Here is a 17,877-nt window from a genome sequence, read left to right as displayed (position 1 = left end):
CTCTAAACCCAAGACAGACCCAAGATTTCTTTAAATTAAATTGAATAAAAAACTGTGTGACTCACGGGTTCCAGCCCAGATCTTGTTGGTTAACATAGAGAATTCCTGCTCGGGACACAGTAGCAGGAGTAGCCGTCCTTAGATGACTGATTTCAAACACCAGTCTCATGGAGGAAGTGAGCGGCACACGTTCATTACTGGCCAGAGTCAGGACCTGAAAGATGTATCAGATGTAAAGAAATATCCTAACATTTGAATGGTCAATATGATGGACAAGACTCTACCCAAATGAAAAGGAAAACACCTTCATATCTCATCATGTTTGACAAACTTGCTTTAGAATATTTCCAAGGCACAAAATCACTGTGACATGATTCATCACTCTGAAAAAAAGATCTACTCAGACTCTCCAGGAAGTGATTGCTGAAAGAGGGGGAAAGAAACATCTTTTTCTATCTATACCACCTTGGTTGCTATGTGTTGTACAATAGTGTATGAGTGAACAGGAGGGAGGTACCTTGTTGTCATCCATCACTGTGTTGAGTGATTCAATCCACATCGGATCAATGTCCCCATCCAACACAATCCACTTAGGTCCTGTGTGGGAGATGTTTGCTTGCTCTCGCATCACTGATGAAAACAAACCTAACACAGAGATTGAAGAACACAAAATGAGATTACATGGTATAAGTACAGTTTGCACCGATTATGAGTTAGCACTGGTTCACTTGTTCTAAATTTTCTTCTTCTCATTCAAAACCAGTTCTGGTCGTTTACCATCTTTCCACTCTCGAGTTGCTGGATGGATGAAGCCAAACAATTCATCTCTGTCCACTGCTTTTGGATTGAGGTCATTCCACACAGGCTTCCTCTTCAAGTTTACGTAGGTTTTATGGAGAACTCTCAAGATCTATGGAAGAGATAAATACCTGATATTTGACATATCTTACAAAAATAAATTGAGCATTTACTTTCACAATTTTTAAGACTATAAATTTCAACCTGGCTTTTCCCAGTCCCTGCATTTCCGAGTACAAAGACAGAATGTCGCACTGCCATGAGTTCCTCCAACTGCACCACCTGACAAAACAAACATTTAGACAAATAAGATTATTTCATTCTTTTTAAAGCATCGACCAGGCATCTATTATATCAAGTTAAACCTTAAGAATGAATGCCTCCTCCGGCTGGAGTCGGAGCTCCACTGTGGTCTTTCGGACAGCCTTTTCAAATTCACAGTCTCTCTCTCTCTCCACCTCCAGGCCTGGGAACAGGTCGCCGAGCAGTCCCAAAAAGATAGTCACATCCTCTGTTACAATTTTAGGCATGTTGAAGTCCCTTAGTGCTCGCATCAACACCTGGGAAGTAAATTACACATTATAGTTTATAGATTATAGATTATATAAAACAATGTGCCTTCCTCTTGTGGCTGTGAGATGACATGTACACATAAGTCACCTGATCCTCTGGTCTACTCTTGTCTCTTCTTCTCAGTGCCCCCGCCACAACCAGAACAGACTTGACAGCACGCAAACCCCAATCGTAGTGGTCCTAATGAACAAACAAAGGACTGTAAAGCTATGTACTTCAGTGTTTACACTTACCATAAGATATATAGAATGTTTTTTATGCATTGTTCTGCTCCTGAGATATAACTGAAAAGATTTATTATTAATGCTTTCTTTTCTAATCCAACATCATGAACTATAACAGTGCGATTAAGTGCTTTTCTCCTACCTGCTTGGAGAGCAGTTCTTTGCAGAGCATGTACAGAGTGATAAACTTCCTGGCTAAAAGCTTAGCACCATGGAAGCCCTCTGCGACCAACATTATCTCACAAATAAGCTCAGTGTCAGGCACCACCATGGCACAGGGTCTACAGGACGCAGACAATACAGAATGAACTTCTTGATGCTGAGTAAATGCTCACTATAAACAAAGTTACTATATCGCACCTGAAAAGAGCTTTGAGGTTTTCAGGTAGCTCTGTCCTGCCTGCATAGCCAGGGTTCATTGTGATAAAAATCCCCACAGAGGGCTTCAAAAAAATGTCTTTATCCAACAACAGGAACCTGTAGGATTGCAGAGAGTAACCCATTGTTTTTATTCTTAGAGCATAAAGGTTTAATGTGTTTATCTTGTGCTGCTTACCTTTTCTTTTTCGTGCGAATGGCATCTTGTATAGTTTTGACCTGCACTGCTACAACTGACAGAACATCCACAGCGATACGATTGAACTCATCGAAGCAGCCCCATGCTCCAGTCTGGGCCAGACCCTTGTAGATATTTCCAATTGACTGCACATAAACAAACATTACATTTTTCATTTTAATATGTGTGTTTACTGAAACATCTAATCAAGACATAAACTGACCAACGGGAGTAATTCCACTGAATGTCACACCTTGTAGTCCATCTGTTCAGAACAGTTGAAGATGTACACCATAACGCCCATGGCTCTGCCAAGATCCTTAGTGGTCTCAGTCTTCCCTGTTCCAGCAGGCCCGGCTGGCGCTCCACTCATGGTCAGGTGAAGTGATTGAGTTAAGGTGATGTAGCATCTAAACATGACCATGGCAACAGTACAGAGAGAAGCGCAAATGTGCTGTTTAGCAATGCTGAATTTGGCAAATGTGCATAGACTGAAAACTGATAAGCAGCAGAGTTACCGGTCTGTTAGGGGAGTGATGACCAGACGTGGTGTATTCCCAAGATACTCATATGAGTAAAGGAACTGAGCATCACAGATGTTAACAAAGCAGTGATGCTGCTGCTCATACCAGCAATGTCGGAGCTGGGAAAGCCACTGAAAAGCCTGTGAGGTGGTGACCTGTGAACACAGCAGACGGCTTTTTAACTAAGTCAGAGAGATCATAGAGGTACAGTGCAAGTGAACAGTAGATAGTATGATGATCACAACTGGTGAAAATATTGTCATGTTTTAGTCTTTAGTCTATATTTAGTCTATCAATTTTGGAAATGTATTTGTCTTATTTACGTTTGTCATTTTAAATGTGAACTCAACATGTTGCATATATGTTGCACATGGACAATTGAACTGAAATGAAATTCTATGATTAGAAAAGCAAACTTAAAAAATACACTGTGATATGCTTGTTCACAGGCTTGTTGCACATGATGAGTAAAATGTGGTATAGTGTGTTTTACTTACCTTTTGAGCAATGAGACTGGCAACTATGTCTCGAGCATGTACATCAATAGTGCATATAGTCATGATCTTCTGCCTGTCCCCTGAGCTCAGCTCTCCCAACAACATGCCAATCAACAAGTTGAGTTGAGAAATCTGGAGAAGCGAAGAAAATATTAATCAAGGCAATGTCAAGGAAAATAGATAAAACTTAAGACAAGAGAATCATTTAAATTAAACCAAATCAACACAAGACAGCATTAGCAACCATCTGATAAAACATTGCACAGGTTCAAATTTCCTTTCTCACTTGTATAGTTAAGAATTAAAAAGTCATTAAAACTTCAATCCATGCAGAACACGATACATACAATACATAGCCAGTATATGAGTGTGGACAATGTGGATAATTTGACAGAACACTAATCAAGGACTGGGACTTTAAAGACAATCAAAGGTAGTCTTGTCTTCTTGTTTTGACTAAAACTCTTGCATTTGTCACTGATCCTGTACGACAGTGGACATCAGTGCTGTCCAGTGAAGGGAGAAAGATTATTTAAACAGCAACCAAGGACATCCTACCCGTAAATAGTGCTGATGAAACTGACAAGAGTGATAACACAACTGTGAAGATAGTTCACAAGAAGTGAAGCCAACTCAGGTCATTGGATCTTATGTGTATATGCTTATGTGTATCAGCATCAACAACATATTAGTGTTGAATCAATACCTTCTTCCAATGAACGATATGTAAACATGTAATCTGTGGAGCACCGGCAACCTCTATAATAGGTTTCTGAAACTCTATGCCTATTATCAAAGGCTTAAATTTCTTAGTCAGCTTTTCTTTCCAACTAATTGCATTTAATTTTAGTATTTTAAAATAATGTACCTGTTTCTTGTTATAGTCCTTTAGTGCAGACTCAAATCCTTCCTCCAGTCTTTTAAAGACAAGTTCCATATCATTGCTCCACCAGATCTGAGATCCAGTGAGAGCCACTTGGGCAGGGAAGTCGAGAATCCACTGCTCTCTGGACCTGTCCTCGTACGCAGACACAGCCTCAGACAGGTGACCCCTGACACATTCCTTCATAGACTCCTCCAGACAAGTAAGCCATGACTCCACCTAATGTAAATATTTTTTATCATTGATTAAATTCTCTTTCAAAATGTGAGAGATAATTTGGATTCTTTGATCCTGAATGTGATCTTACCGGCCCATAACAGCGACATTCAGTCTGGAATGGGACATATTCCCTCTCTTTGCTGTACATGCCCACTGCAAGTTTAGGATTGTCCAAATGTTCATTTCTGGCAAACTCAAGATCTGACATGTTGTCAAATAATTTTGAGAGGTGAACAGCAACCTGCAAAAAACACTATATCATTTCATTGACACATAACATTGTGAAATAAGGTCACTGGATAAATACTAAAAACAGAAATGGAAGGAAATTCTGTGTAAATGTACCTCTGTGGGACGACTCCCTTTAGAAAGGATGTCCAACAAGTCTGCAGATGAAATAAAGTAGAATCGCGGAAAGGCAAGTCTCTTTGTCTCCAGGTACTCAGCAAGAGCTTTTTCACATAGTGCCAGTCTGTTGAAAGACAGAGTATCCGAATAGGGAGCACAAAACATAAAACTATGTACAATATTATCAAAGTGTAGTGAAATAAAAACAAACCTTTTTTGTAGATCCTCTAATTTCTCAAACAGACGTGGTTTGTTGGTGGCCTCAATGACATTTTTAGTCTTAGCACTGTCCAACATTAACTCCTGAAAGAACCAAAATCCCCATGTTTACAATGATGAGAACAATGGCATTTGAATAACCACATGGCTTTTGACTTGACTGATTTTGGCGCAGACCTGAAATTCTGCATCTATTGCTTGGAATCTGTGTGCATCTGCAGGCAGCTGTTGGCAGATGTCATCGCAGCTTTTGAAGATACTTTCCAGGTAGGCCCATGTCCTTTGGACTTCCATCCAGACCATCAGCACGGAGTCAGCCACAGTCAGTTGCTTCTGTAGTTCAACTACCTGGAAGAGGAAGTGATCTACATGCTTGCTCTGAAAGATGCCCTGGAGCTGAACCTTGAGGATGAGCACATGGAGGCATGAGTATCACCTATGAAAATGAAAACTGAAATACAGACCACACAATCTGTGGCAAGAGAAAGTCATATCTTCTGACCTTAACCTTATTACATATGTCAGTTTAATTTCAATGCATATTCAACCTCATCAGCATATCATGTCATAAAAAAGTGGGGGAGGAAAACAGGCTGTTTACATAAAGATGGAGGCACTAAAGTGGCAAGACTTCTAATTGCTGGCTATAACCCCCCAATACATCTGGTGTACATGTACAAAGACCGCCAGAGTGCAACAATGCCCTGTGTCCTGGAGTAGCTATAAATCTAAGGACTCAATAGGGACCTCTCTATTCTCAGTTGTGCTGTTAGACAGTCAGACAGGGCGGCCCCTCTCTGCACTCTCATCTCTATTCAGCACTTAACTATCAGTGCTTCTCACAGACAACTGATCTCGAGAACTTGTTCTCGTGCTTTACAGCCATTATGCATTTCAATTCATTTCATTTAAAAAAAAAACAAGGTCTCTAAAAGGTCACACATAAACTCTTAGTATCAATATCAGTAACTTAGATATTTACCTGATGATCCTCAAGAGTTTCAATAAGTTCCTCGTCACATTTAAGCAGTGGCACAGAGGTTTGGTAATGATCTTCATATGAAAGCTCCATTGATGCCCACATTTGATTTATTTGTGTCACAACCTGAAATTTAAAAAAAGGATAATATGTCAACAACTATTGGTATAGGAGTTGCTAGTAACTCCAATAAAAACTTTGCATTTCTAAATTAAGTGAATTTAATTTGACTTATTCTGGATCCTATTCCTTCATGGATTGAGAATATTTTTGCTCTGCTCAATAAACCATTTAGAAATCCAGTGGATTATCTAAGAAATACACTCACTAAGCTAAAAAAACTTGTCTTTGTTTGATTAATCAAGTAAATGTTTTGGAGTTACATGGATTTTGCATGACAACAACATAATAGACCATTTTTACGTAGCTGGCACCAAGTTTTATGTCATTACTTTTTTCATCAAAGCTCTGGATCTAGTCCTCAGCTCTCAAGAGTTTATCTGTACCCTTTTACCTTTTCATAATGCATAGTAATGTCAGGTGTCCTGTTTGTTTATTCAGCAAATTATTTATAAAAACATAGCCGCAACATAGAAGAATGTTTCTAATAACTTTGCAAATTACACAGCATAGCATAGTGAATAATTCTTCCTGTATCTCTACAGCACCACAACCTTTTAAAGCACATGTTGTTTTGTAATAACACTTTACCTGAAATGTTGTGTGGTTCAATTACATTATATAATTGGTCATTATCACTAAAAGATGTTGATGTGTACGAACACAATCTATTAATAATTGAAGAACCTTCTCTATAGCCATTTCTTTAACCGCCTTATCCACTATGTTGCGGATTTCGTCTTCCAGCAAATGGAGCTGCAGAGCCAAAAGGTCTTCCAAGGTGGTACTGTCAGTCACAGTGAAGTCCATCTATTTTGAAAGAATAATTCAAAGATTTAATGACAACAATAATAATAATTAAGTCTCTGATTTTGGCTGTGTGTCTTTATGCACCTGCGTTGCTCTAATTAGCTGCATCCAGTGGCGTTCTCTTATTGCCAGGTTCTGTAGTTGACTCACGGCCCGCAGTGACGTCAACAAGTTCTTTACATAAAGGTCTAACCCAGAATACACATCCCACACGCGAGCCTCTTTGTCAAGCTTCCGTATGTCCTACACAAACAGAAGGTAGGTAAACATAATTAGTTATTAGGGGCATCTGTTACAAACAGCAATGGTGCATGACAGCAAGACAGCAGGAGAGATGTGCTGGTGTGATGTAGCACTGTTGGTGACCTCACCTTGGCAAACCTCCTCAATTCCGCATCCATCTGGTCCACGTTTATCTGCCTCCATTTGGTCATTGTCCAGTTTTCCACACTGCTCTGTATAGATAAAGACGAACGCAGAGGGGTCAATAGGCTGAGGGTACTTAATGGGGACATTTAGAGGCTAAGGGTATTCAAAGAATCAATGACAGCCTACAAGAGGACAGGGCTGGTCAAGTTATTGAGTTATTGGGGTAGTTTAGTGGCCTGATGGGGCCCTCTGTTCTATTTCCATTTCCTCCAGAATAGTGACATTTAAGCACACAATGTAAATTGAGCTACTTACCTGCACAAATACAACCATGTCCCACAGTTCTTTAAGGACCGTGATCTCTCGTCTGCAGAGCTTGATGTCTCTGTAGTCAGGAATAGTAACATCAAACAAATTTGTGGACTCCTGTAGCTCTGCTACCTCTTTCTCCATGCCTCGGATTGCTTTTTCAGACTAGAAAAAACACATGGCAATTCTTATCAAAAATGTACAGTTAATATACTGTTATTTTAATGATATAATCAAGCAATGGTTAAATGCTTACTTTCTCCAGACTGGTATAGGGATGCACTGCATTATAACTAAATGGTGCCATTGCTTTGAACATCTCCCTGAATTTGCCTTGTTTGACCTGAAAAATAAGATGTACCACTTTAATAGTCATTACATTATAGCTGTGATTATATAATTTCTCTGCTTATTACCTCAAATGCCATGCATTGTCTTCGTAAAACCATCACTTCAGCATTCTGCATGGGTGCCACCTCGTGCCTCACTTTCAATGCCAGTTTTTTGGCCCCACTCCACTTCTCAGGGAGTTCCTATAGAGAGAATCATTTTTGATTTTGAAAAGGATTGTTGAACATAAATAAATTCACATTTGCTATCACTTTATTTGAGTTAGTATTTCAATAGCGTTAACCCATTCCGTCACTTACCTCCAGCTGAGAATAGACCTGCTCTGGTATGGTTACTCCATATTGTTCCAGGAGGATTACTGTGTCTCTGAGAGGTTCAAACATACTGTCTGTGGCTGCTTGTCTGTCTCTGACTGCCAACAGGTGACTCATCACTTCCACTAAACCACAGTGGTTTGCTTTAGCCACAGGCAGTCCTAGACCTTCAACAGTGGCTTGGACAAACATCTGCAACTCATTGAGACTGAGTGGGAAAGAATGCAATGTCAAAACAACTGACGTTACAGTTTGGTGTGCATTTAATAGCCATGAAGAAATTAATTTTACCTGTTAGTGACATATGTCAAGAGGTGTTCTTTAAAAAGCCAGCTCCACTTCTTTAAAGTGTTAAGCAGGCTCACTTTAAAGAACTTGATATCCACCCGAAACCACCCATTGAACACTCTGAAGCCTTCGATCTTGGAAATTTCAGCATACAGATCCTCATAATAATCTATCTGTAAAATTAAGACCACAACAGAGATTAGTATTAAGAAACCTGCCGCATATGGAAAAAATATGATTCATGACCTATAAAAGACTTTTACCTGTTCTTTGAAGGTATCAATTGTAGGCGGGCTCTCAGGAAGTGTGTCTACTCCATAAGCCTCCATTTCTTCAGCTGTTGGTACACGTCCATACAGGAGAAACTGGCTGAGAAACTCAGCCCTGTCATCTTGCCAGAGATGGGTGTAGCAGTCAAACTTTCTCTGGTAATTTATTGCTTTCTTGAGAACGGTTTCCACTCGCTCCATTATTTCCTGTCTCAGGTCCAACAAATCTAACATGTCATCCATTACCTCCTGTAAGAGTTATATTACATGACATATAACATGAGCAGAATGTACTATTTGTAGAGGAAAACACTATAGATTAGAAAGATTAGCACAGTGGGAGGGAACATTTATTCTTTTTGGAGGACGGGGTTGAAATAGATTGTTCCTTTGTTGTGTATTTTAATTATTTTAAATGAAGACAAAAAATACTGGATACCACTCCTAGAGCAAAAAATATTCAATTTGTTAAGACAACCCATAACATACCAATCCTGTCTACTCTTATTTTCCTCTGTCTCCTCTTGGACAACAAACTGTGGCTTCCATCCAAATATATTAATTTATTTTGCTTGCGCAAGACTGGGAAGCCAAAATAGCATTGAGCCCCTTTTTAACATATATAGAAAAAACATCCCTTTCAACTAACACCCATATCTACAACAGTACCTGGTAGGTTTCCGTTCTAAGATGAGCTGCCACTCTGTTGATATTCACTGAAGTCTTGAATATGTCGCTGACCAGTCCTTCTATCAACTCATAGAGGCCGTCCCCTGCATCTAGCTCCAATGATGGGAAGAAGACCATTCCTGAGCTTGTCAGCATCAACTGAGCCTCAAAAAGAGGTGTCTGGTTTGGCCAAAATTCCATGTTGTCTACAAAGAACTGAAGAGAGCGGTTGATGTAACTGAAGAGCCCCTCCACCACCATCTCATCCATGTACTCCAGGTAGGACTGCCATGCGTCTGATGCTGGGTCAGCGCGGAAAAGGACCATATTCTCCTGATTAAATTTTAGGATATGAGAAAGATGGTAAGCACAAAAACTGAATAACTAGAGCGTAGTTATTTACATGACTTCCAAAGTTTTGGAACGTCACGTGAAATTTGTTTTGATGCCACGAAAGAAATACTTACTAAAAGATACTAAAAGCAAATAATAACTGACTGACTGACTGACTGGACTGATCGTATCCAAGTACAATTTATTGCTTGGGAATGTCTGAACTGTCGTTGAAATGTAAAGTAGTCTGATGAAGAACAACATGCTAAGAGGTTTTGGAATCATGCCAATAATTTTTATTTTTTTTATTTAAGAACAGCAACACAATCATGAAAAATCTAGAACGTTTAAGGGTGAATATTATAATAAATCCAGCCACACGTACCTGTACCAGCTTGTGGATAGTGTCTCCATCCTTCTTCATGGAGCTGTACTTCTTGCTGACACAGTCTTCCCTGTCTTCCAGCTGTATGAGTGAGCCTTTCTTGTTGTCCTTTCTGCAAAACATGGCCTGTTTGGTCCATCCTTTCATCATTGACTGGATGGCTTCACAGTTTTCCTTGACTCTACTGACTCGACATACAAGGTCATGGACCAGGTTTTTGGTGGTGCTGATAAAGCTCCAGCAGTCTGGATCCTGCCATGTCAGGTCACACTCTGCTCTTGTCAATTGCACGTCTATCAACTCCAACTCAGTTCTGATCAGAGGAAGTTCCACCCCTAGCACTGTCTGCTTCAGCCTGTTGTACCATTGTACAACTAGCTGCAGACTGCTCACATACTGGAAAATACAAGTGTGGAAAAAAATATATTAAAAGGGTAATAAGAAGAAATATTTCTGATTATTTAACTCAAACAGGTGTGAAGGAGTGTAAGTGAGTTTCTTACCTGTGTGAACATGAAACGCTTCTCGAAAACAGCCACTGCAGCTGCTGGGATCTTGATCTGGTTAAGAGTCTGAATATACTTCACATCTTTCAAGACTTCAGTCAGCTGAGGAGTGAAAGGAAATAAATAAAACAAATATTCACACATTCACAGTGGGGTGGTGGTAAAATGTTTGTTGTCTGAGCTAAAAGAAACCCTCTGCATACATAATAACTCAAATTAGATCACTGCAACAATTCCCTCTGCAAGAAGGTTTACATTTTTGTGTTACCAAGTCTCTCAGCAGTATGTTAAACACATTTGTTTAAAAATTAAATTAAATAATGTTTCTACCTGAGCCAACAAATAATTGACCACAGTTAATTGGTGACCTGCATTTGCCAAACCTAGTAAACTAAACGATTTGAGGGACCTTGAAGGATTGTCAGCAGTGTGAGGAAACCGATTTAACACATTTTTTTAAGAGACAGACATTCTACATAATTTTAACACTAAGTTGGATAATTATTTAGCATTGGATGATGTTTAAACAATGATTTTTTGTTAGTTTTTTATAGTTTGCAGGGAATATTACACCAATTACCTTTGTATTGAAGTTCACTGAGATCAGGCCAGATGTGGCATGTCTGGAGAGAAGAGGCTGGTTCAGGTTGATCAGGCAGGCCTGTTCCAAACCATTACACCAGTCAGAGTAAATGTCCTCCTCATATTGGTCCAGGAGACTCAACATCTCCACGTACATGTAGTTCTCCTGCACCATCTGTAGACCTCCTGTGGGCCTGGAAATATTGCATAATTGTGAGATGTCTGTCTGCGTGTGTAACTACGTAACCATGTATTGATCATTCACTGGAAATAGCGAAGTGCTTTACTGACATGTCAAACAGTAATTTCATTTTTTCCCATGGTGTTTGAATGCGTTCTCTGAGCATTTTTGCCCACTTCAATGCTCCAGATGTGTGAGCCACGTTCTTAGTCAGACCACTCTCCATCTATAAAGAAAAAGTGGAAAAAGGTTGTTGCATTGAAAATACGTATTGCGCCATGAATACATATTGCTAATATTCCATTTTGATTCCAGTACCTGATTGAGCTGGGATTTAAACAGACATTTACATCTCTCCAGCTCTTCTCTGAAATGTTGCTGCAGTAGAAAGAAGTTGGGACTGAATATCTGTCTAATCTGTCTTCTCTCCAGGAAGGGCCCGACAATAGTTAGGAGCTACAGACAAAAAAACGAAAAGATTGGTGTCCCATAACATAGCTGCGTCATTCACTATTTACTTTATCAACACTGGCATTACCACCATCCTACTATCCAGTCTTGCTTACTTTAAATGCTGATTCCAGTCCAGAGCAATCCTTAAACGCCAAGCACAGAAGGCTGGCAAGGCGACATTCAAAGTCCCCAATCCTTACTTTGAAATCCTTATACTCGATTTCAAAATCCTTAAAACAATTCAACAGTATTTAATGATGTGCACTGTAACATCACAATCTTTGATTAGCTATATAAATGGCAATTAAAATGATTTCACCTGAGAGTTTAGGTCAAGTGGGAAGTGTGCACTGTGCTTTAATGAGTGGCAGTGATTAGTGAACTCTCTGTACATCTGAGCAGCATGCTCGCTGTAGAGTTTGCCTTTAAGTCCACCAAATTCCAGTTTTTCCATCCTCTGAAAATCCAGCATAATCTCAAACAAGTCCTGCAAAGATTACATATAATTATAATAAGCAACAAACCCACATAAAAAAATACAACCTCACATTGACACCCAAATACACAAACAAAAATCTGTTCTCACCTCCAACTGTAGCATCCGATTAAAGAACTGGTTGAAACGTGTAAAAATCATGGCAGATGGGAAATCCCAGGGTGCATGTTTCACATGGTTGGCCAACCTCTCCCTCTGGGTCTGGTAACTGTCTCTGAAACATCTAAAGACTTTTATCACGCTCTTAACCATTTGTAGACTTTCCTCTGGATCCTCTCTGAGGAGCAGATCTGCCGAAAGGTATGTAGAAGCCTAAAAGGTGAAATATTTTATATTGGTGAATTTTGAACAGACAGCCAATAACTGAAATCAGACAAATGCTAGTTGAGTTAAGTCTAGTTATATTCGCAATGATTTCACAGGTATGCGTCATTTTATGTAATCTATCAGTACAAATGATAAAGTGATGTTTCAAGTGAGGATTCTTACCTGTTCAATGAACAGATTGCAAAGTTCCTGCAGTAACACCACAATGCGTGCTGGTCTTTGATAAGACTGACAGTTAGTCCAGATAAGGAAGAGAGTGTGAAACAGTGCAGGGATTAATGTTTCCAAGTGAGGAAATCCTTCCTTTTCCAGTTGAGACAGTTGTGCATGCAGTGGCTGTAGATGAAGGTCAATGTCCTGAGCTTCTTGAAAGGCTTTTGATGGAGAAAAAATCAGTTTGAAACTAAAACGCAATCAGAGATAGTCTTGGTAATCCCATTATGCTGTGAATCAGACTACAGTATGTCTTCATCTTACCATCAAATACATTTCCAATTAGAGTCTTGATTGTTGGATGATAGCTACTATCCATCATCTCTAACATTTGTGCCATCCTCTGAACAATGGGACTCTGAAGCTATAAGGGAAAGTATCAAACACGTCAAGAAAGAATGGGATGTCAGTANCATACCTGATGATTAATGTTCTGAATATTGCTTGTCCTGGAAGCCCAAAACTTCAGTTCTTCATTGGGCCCTGGATTACAGCCTGCCATAAGTAGATCTGATGAATCCTCTTTTAGAATCTTCTGGATCAGATTGGTCCAGTTGATGACTTGGGTCTCTATGGCATGGGCCAGTGCCCTGTCATAGTTATTATACCTGAGTTTGAAGATACATGTTGAGAGTGTTTGTTAATACTTACAGTATTAACAATGATCCCAGTCTCTGAAACAAAAGAAAGACGTGTGTGTTCTTACATTTTGAAGGCGCTGTATGAATTTTCTATCCAATCTGTCGCAGCTGGTACAGGGAGGACAGTTTTCCCTAAAACCTGGCCTTGTACAACTGATGTCTTACTGCACATGCCCTCAACGTGTCGGATGATGTCTTCAGACATCAGATTTGGCCACATCTGATGGTTTTTGTTGTTTGACAGCAGTGGAGCGCACACCTTGTGAAGAGGCGCATAATGAATTCACCCAGAACTCATGAAAGCGAGCTAGTAATCTGCATAACAACATATAACAGGTGGATGATATAACAATCACCTGCTCAATTGTGCTCGACAGCTGCAGCAGTGGTGATGGAGACAGGAAGCCAAAAAGCAGAAGTTCCCTGTAGTTTTCAGCATTGATGGGAATAACTGTCTTCTTAAGGATATAGATTTGCTTGTTTTGAGCAACAGGTGGGGCCTGCATTTCAAAACAATATGACAGGATTTTATTAACAGACATGACACTTCCAAGCTTTCTGCCTTGCTACATTTTAACATAGCTATTGATTACCTACTGCTGTACGAGGCAAATGTTAATAGACATACCTCATTACAAGCAACCAGACAACCTTTTTTGGATGAAGAGAAAAATATAATAGACTCTTTTTCAAAGAAGTCTTTCAGGAGTGTCTGAAACTCTTCGCTGACAGCAGTCTTCTCCCATGTTTGTCGGTGCAGTCGCAGCAGCCCACAAACTTTTCCCTCGACAAACTTTATCCTGACGTCCTCCAGAAAACAAGGCACGCTTTCGTCGTCGGACATGTCTGCTCATGCCTAAAAAGCCCTTCGCTCAACAAAAACGTGAAAACAAGACTTGCAACAGCTACAGAAATGTCCCTTACATTATATTTTAACTTCGTGTTGGTTTTAAGTTACTACATGTCTACAAACGAGAGTCTGCCATGAGCTGTACAGTCCTGGGGGCGGTTCAGCATTCCGTCGCTTAGCAACAGCCATTATCCTCAATCACTGTCAGGTACTTATGTGGCTAGCTGCAAAATGTGTGTAAAAAACCAACAACTTTCTTCTAGTAACCTTTTCCCCAGTGAAATTCATGAAGATTATAAGTACAGCCTGTTTATTTCAGAGGCTACTAGTGTTTCTATACTATACTACTGATTGTACCACTGTTTTAGATGGCCAGAATATCACGAATGTGGTCTAGGCATTTGCCTGGAGTAAAATCAACAACACATTGAATGTACAGTTGCAAAGGATGCTCTAACTTGTATCTCACAATCCGTGTGGAGGTTTAAAATGTGATCCCTATGGGGATTGTAGTTTAGTCCTGTCCTGCTCTTTGTGTTTTATTTTGCTGCACATTTCATCAATTTGTTTTGTAATACTTAGATCTATATACTGTAAAACATGTCTGCTGAGTGATAACATAACATAACATAACATAACATAACATAACATAACATAACATAACATAACATAACATAATGTAACATAACATAACATAACATAATATAACATAACATAAGTATTGTCTGTACAGATATACAATAATTCATACATTGCTGATTTAACAGGTGCAAATCTGTGACCCCTTTTATGACACATATGTCCTCTTTGTGAAAGGACTGGACCATGAACCTAAATGTTGAAGCTCCACAGACTGTAGTAAAATATAAGTGATATATGTGTGTGTGGTTAGTTTGACTGTTGTCTTAGCAGCGGAGCACTGTACCCAGCAACTGCCATTTACAAGGCACTTTACTGCACCTCATTTCAGAGCAGCCTAAGGGTCTGACTGCTTTAAATGAATAACAAAATGAGGGGTGCCCTGATCTACTAGGGAATGCTTTAAAAAAAAAAAGTATTTCTCCATAACAGAATGTGGAGACAGAGGGTGCAGGATTTGGCATTGAGTTTAGACAATTTCTAAAAATGCACTCCTTATACTTGTGACTTATTTCTACAGAAATCCTCAAGAAAAAGCAGAGGAGAGTGAGACAAACTCCTCAGGTTTGCAGGTGGCACTATCGTTTTGGACCTCATCACCAACAATGACAAGACCACCTACGGGGAAGAGATTGCCTGCCTGTTGCTATGGTGCTAATAACAAGTTAGAGGCAATGCATTCAAGCAGTCAAGATGAAGATGGCTCCTGATGTAATCCACACGCTCATTTTACTCTGGAAATCAGCACAGATGTTAACATGGTTGAGAACATGAGTCATTGACTTTGCTAAAGACCAGAAAACGTTTATAGCCTCAAATTGAATGAAATCATTGCAACTATTATCACGATATGGAGAGAGGGAAAGGTCAACGTCTCACAAATCCACTCCATGCACAAATACAGCTGCATGTATTTTGCTATTCCTTCATCATAGTTTGGCCTCCCTCATAATAAAGAAACAAACAGATAAAGAAATATTTTTCCACCATCACTTTCTGCCAACTGTGTCTGATCCAAGAGCTGCAACATCATGCATGCACAACAGACTGCACCAGTCGTTCTCTCCTAAGCAACAAAAAACCTATTTCTTGGGAAACAGTGCTGCTCAAACCTGGCACTATACCCGCCACCTCGACCATTTTCCTGCCAAGGCTTGTTACACTGCTGAGCTAGCCTTCCTAATATCTCCATCCACTGCTTGCTGTGCAGTCTGCCACATTAAAGAATGTGCTGCAATATGAAATATTTAAGTTAATTTCTGACTTGCAGTCATTGTCATTGATTAATTCATGCTATAATGCATACATGCATGCATTTGTTTGCTTGTGTTTGATTATTCATTATAGTGCCATTTCGATAGTTTAGAACAAGTTGAAATTGTGTATGTATAACGGCTTTTATTGCACATATGTCACTTTATCTTTTGGCCTTCAAAATGGCACTAGGTACATTTGTAATATGAGGCAGCTCATCAATGACTGGCAGTGTCAACAGAGTTTTGATGATGCTGTATTGATTCCTGAACTGAATCACAAAACAGCACTCCATCATGACTGCCCAGCCTATCCAACAAACAGCGGTGAATGTGTTTTTTTGTTTTTTTTTCTGAGTCTAAAATCGGTTATGTTTGTTTAACGGTGTGCAGTTTCTAATTCTGAACCAAGCTGTCTCTGTATACTGAAACCACAAAGCTGCACTATATATAAATATCAGTGTATCACAGGTTGATCTTTCCTCCTCTATAATCAAATGTATTGTTTCTAATTATAAGAGGCAAAATTATTGCTAGTTATATCTACCTTTTTTTTAGAGGCAAACAATTATGGTTTCACTCAACAATATAAGATCACTGCATCTAAGAAAAACATGACAACCATTTTAACTGATTTACAGTCAATGTAGAAGTAGATACATATACAGATATAATCCTTAATTCATTACAATGGAAATTGAAGTATTGTTTGTGCAAAATGCATCATCTATAGTGACAACAATAAAGATTTTAAAACACAGACTTCAGATTAAGTTGGTGTACTGTATTTTTTATTGTTTACTTCCCTGTTGCTGCTTATAATTCTTAGTTTAAACATTTCCAAAATCATCATATCAAGTTTTTTTCCCATTAAAAGTACAATACAATTGTAGAAACTATTGATGAAAAATAAATCTGTATTTCACCCCTTTTTTTCCCACTCTAACACTTTTTCAAAAATAAGTTTACATTCATATAGAGAAAGGTTTTTTTTCATATCAGTTAAGAGACATGGTGCATGCATTATCTAGTCAGTGCATCCATTTACAAAGATCACTGCCATAAAGATATTCATCTCATGATCCGGAGTAGTTTCACTGAGTGCAAAATCTTTGATTCCAGCAGCCACCTGCTGTGTGCTTATAACAATCTGACCCTGGGATGTCAGAGGGTCCACACCACAAGGTCGCCCTCTACAGGACTAGATTGAGTCAGGGGGCTACTCACAATATAGATCACTATAATCTCTGAGAAGAATATCTATAGACAGTCGAGGCCGTTTTATTTACGTAGCACAAAATCTAAGATTCAACGTCTTTCTCTCCTCCGACCCTCAGATGCTCTCTTAGCTGATATGGAAAGCAAAATCGTTATTTGCTTCTGTATTTATTTATTTATTCTTTTTTTCTTCGTGTTCAACAAAGATAAAATAAACTATATAGTGAAGTTATGTGAAGATGCTAAATGAATAGCCTATTCAGATTTTGGACTTGGTAAAGTTGCTATGCATCTGTCGGAGTGCGCACCATCATCACCTTCTGTGTCGTCCTGTAGAGGGCACTGGCTTTTCTCTTTTGACAGATTTTCATGTAGGTCCAGAGGACGCAGAGAAATAAAACAGTTTGTCAAGTTAAACCTGTTTATTTTAGACAGAAACTACATATGGTATAACGAATATATATATATATAATTTAATATG

At 39.1% G+C, this 17,877-nt stretch overlaps 1 protein-coding gene across 2 annotated transcripts in view; it reads right to left on the bottom strand.

Annotated features, from left to right (window-relative positions):
- The window catches only part of si:dkey-233k19.3 (dynein heavy chain 11, axonemal), a 37,377-nt gene extending 22,924 nt beyond the window's left edge, over window positions 1-14,453 (bottom strand). The window contains exons 1-42 of one of the 2 annotated variants that reach the window (XM_027287377.1): window positions 14,065-14,453; window positions 13,793-13,936; window positions 13,502-13,695; window positions 13,214-13,403; window positions 13,060-13,159; window positions 12,745-12,956; window positions 12,346-12,567; window positions 12,079-12,246; window positions 11,873-11,989; window positions 11,625-11,762; window positions 11,417-11,532; window positions 11,124-11,319; window positions 10,541-10,645; window positions 10,038-10,433; window positions 9,320-9,652; window positions 8,645-8,899; window positions 8,385-8,554; window positions 8,079-8,301; window positions 7,845-7,961; window positions 7,685-7,771; window positions 7,435-7,593; window positions 7,122-7,205; window positions 6,835-6,993; window positions 6,628-6,750; window positions 5,824-5,946; window positions 5,019-5,243; window positions 4,834-4,925; window positions 4,620-4,746; window positions 4,363-4,515; window positions 4,041-4,274; window positions 3,173-3,304; window positions 2,670-2,830; window positions 2,405-2,561; window positions 2,152-2,297; window positions 1,956-2,072; window positions 1,738-1,876; window positions 1,459-1,551; window positions 1,164-1,358; window positions 1,003-1,080; window positions 778-910; window positions 518-645; window positions 66-214 (exon numbers count right to left, since the gene is read on the bottom strand). In XM_027287377.1, coding sequence (XP_027143178.1) covers window positions 66-214; window positions 518-645; window positions 778-910; window positions 1,003-1,080; window positions 1,164-1,358; window positions 1,459-1,551; window positions 1,738-1,876; window positions 1,956-2,072; window positions 2,152-2,297; window positions 2,405-2,561; window positions 2,670-2,830; window positions 3,173-3,304; window positions 4,041-4,274; window positions 4,363-4,515; window positions 4,620-4,746; window positions 4,834-4,925; window positions 5,019-5,243; window positions 5,824-5,946; window positions 6,628-6,750; window positions 6,835-6,993; window positions 7,122-7,205; window positions 7,435-7,593; window positions 7,685-7,771; window positions 7,845-7,961; window positions 8,079-8,301; window positions 8,385-8,554; window positions 8,645-8,899; window positions 9,320-9,652; window positions 10,038-10,433; window positions 10,541-10,645; window positions 11,124-11,319; window positions 11,417-11,532; window positions 11,625-11,762; window positions 11,873-11,989; window positions 12,079-12,246; window positions 12,346-12,567; window positions 12,745-12,956; window positions 13,060-13,159; window positions 13,214-13,403; window positions 13,502-13,695; window positions 13,793-13,936; window positions 14,065-14,280 — 6,806 coding nt within the window. In that variant the 5' untranslated portion in view covers window positions 14,281-14,453. The remainder of the gene's footprint in view (window positions 1-65; window positions 215-517; window positions 646-777; window positions 911-1,002; window positions 1,081-1,163; window positions 1,359-1,458; window positions 1,552-1,737; window positions 1,877-1,955; window positions 2,073-2,151; window positions 2,298-2,404; window positions 2,562-2,669; window positions 2,831-3,172; window positions 3,305-4,040; window positions 4,275-4,362; window positions 4,516-4,619; window positions 4,747-4,833; window positions 4,926-5,018; window positions 5,244-5,823; window positions 5,947-6,627; window positions 6,751-6,834; window positions 6,994-7,121; window positions 7,206-7,434; window positions 7,594-7,684; window positions 7,772-7,844; window positions 7,962-8,078; window positions 8,302-8,384; window positions 8,555-8,644; window positions 8,900-9,319; window positions 9,653-10,037; window positions 10,434-10,540; window positions 10,646-11,123; window positions 11,320-11,416; window positions 11,533-11,624; window positions 11,763-11,872; window positions 11,990-12,078; window positions 12,247-12,345; window positions 12,568-12,744; window positions 12,957-13,059; window positions 13,160-13,213; window positions 13,404-13,501; window positions 13,696-13,792; window positions 13,937-14,064) is intronic. The other variant, XM_027287378.1, reaches the window with a different exon arrangement.
- Between the last annotated feature and the right edge of the window lie 3,424 nt (window positions 14,454-17,877).

This window comes from Larimichthys crocea, chromosome XIII (genome assembly GCF_000972845.2).
Source record: "Larimichthys crocea isolate SSNF chromosome XIII, L_crocea_2.0, whole genome shotgun sequence".
In the NCBI taxonomy this organism is placed as follows: Eukaryota; Metazoa; Chordata; class Actinopteri; family Sciaenidae; genus Larimichthys; species Larimichthys crocea.
The sequence above is the reverse complement of the archived record's forward strand: the minus strand, read 5'-3'. Positions and strand labels throughout refer to the sequence as shown.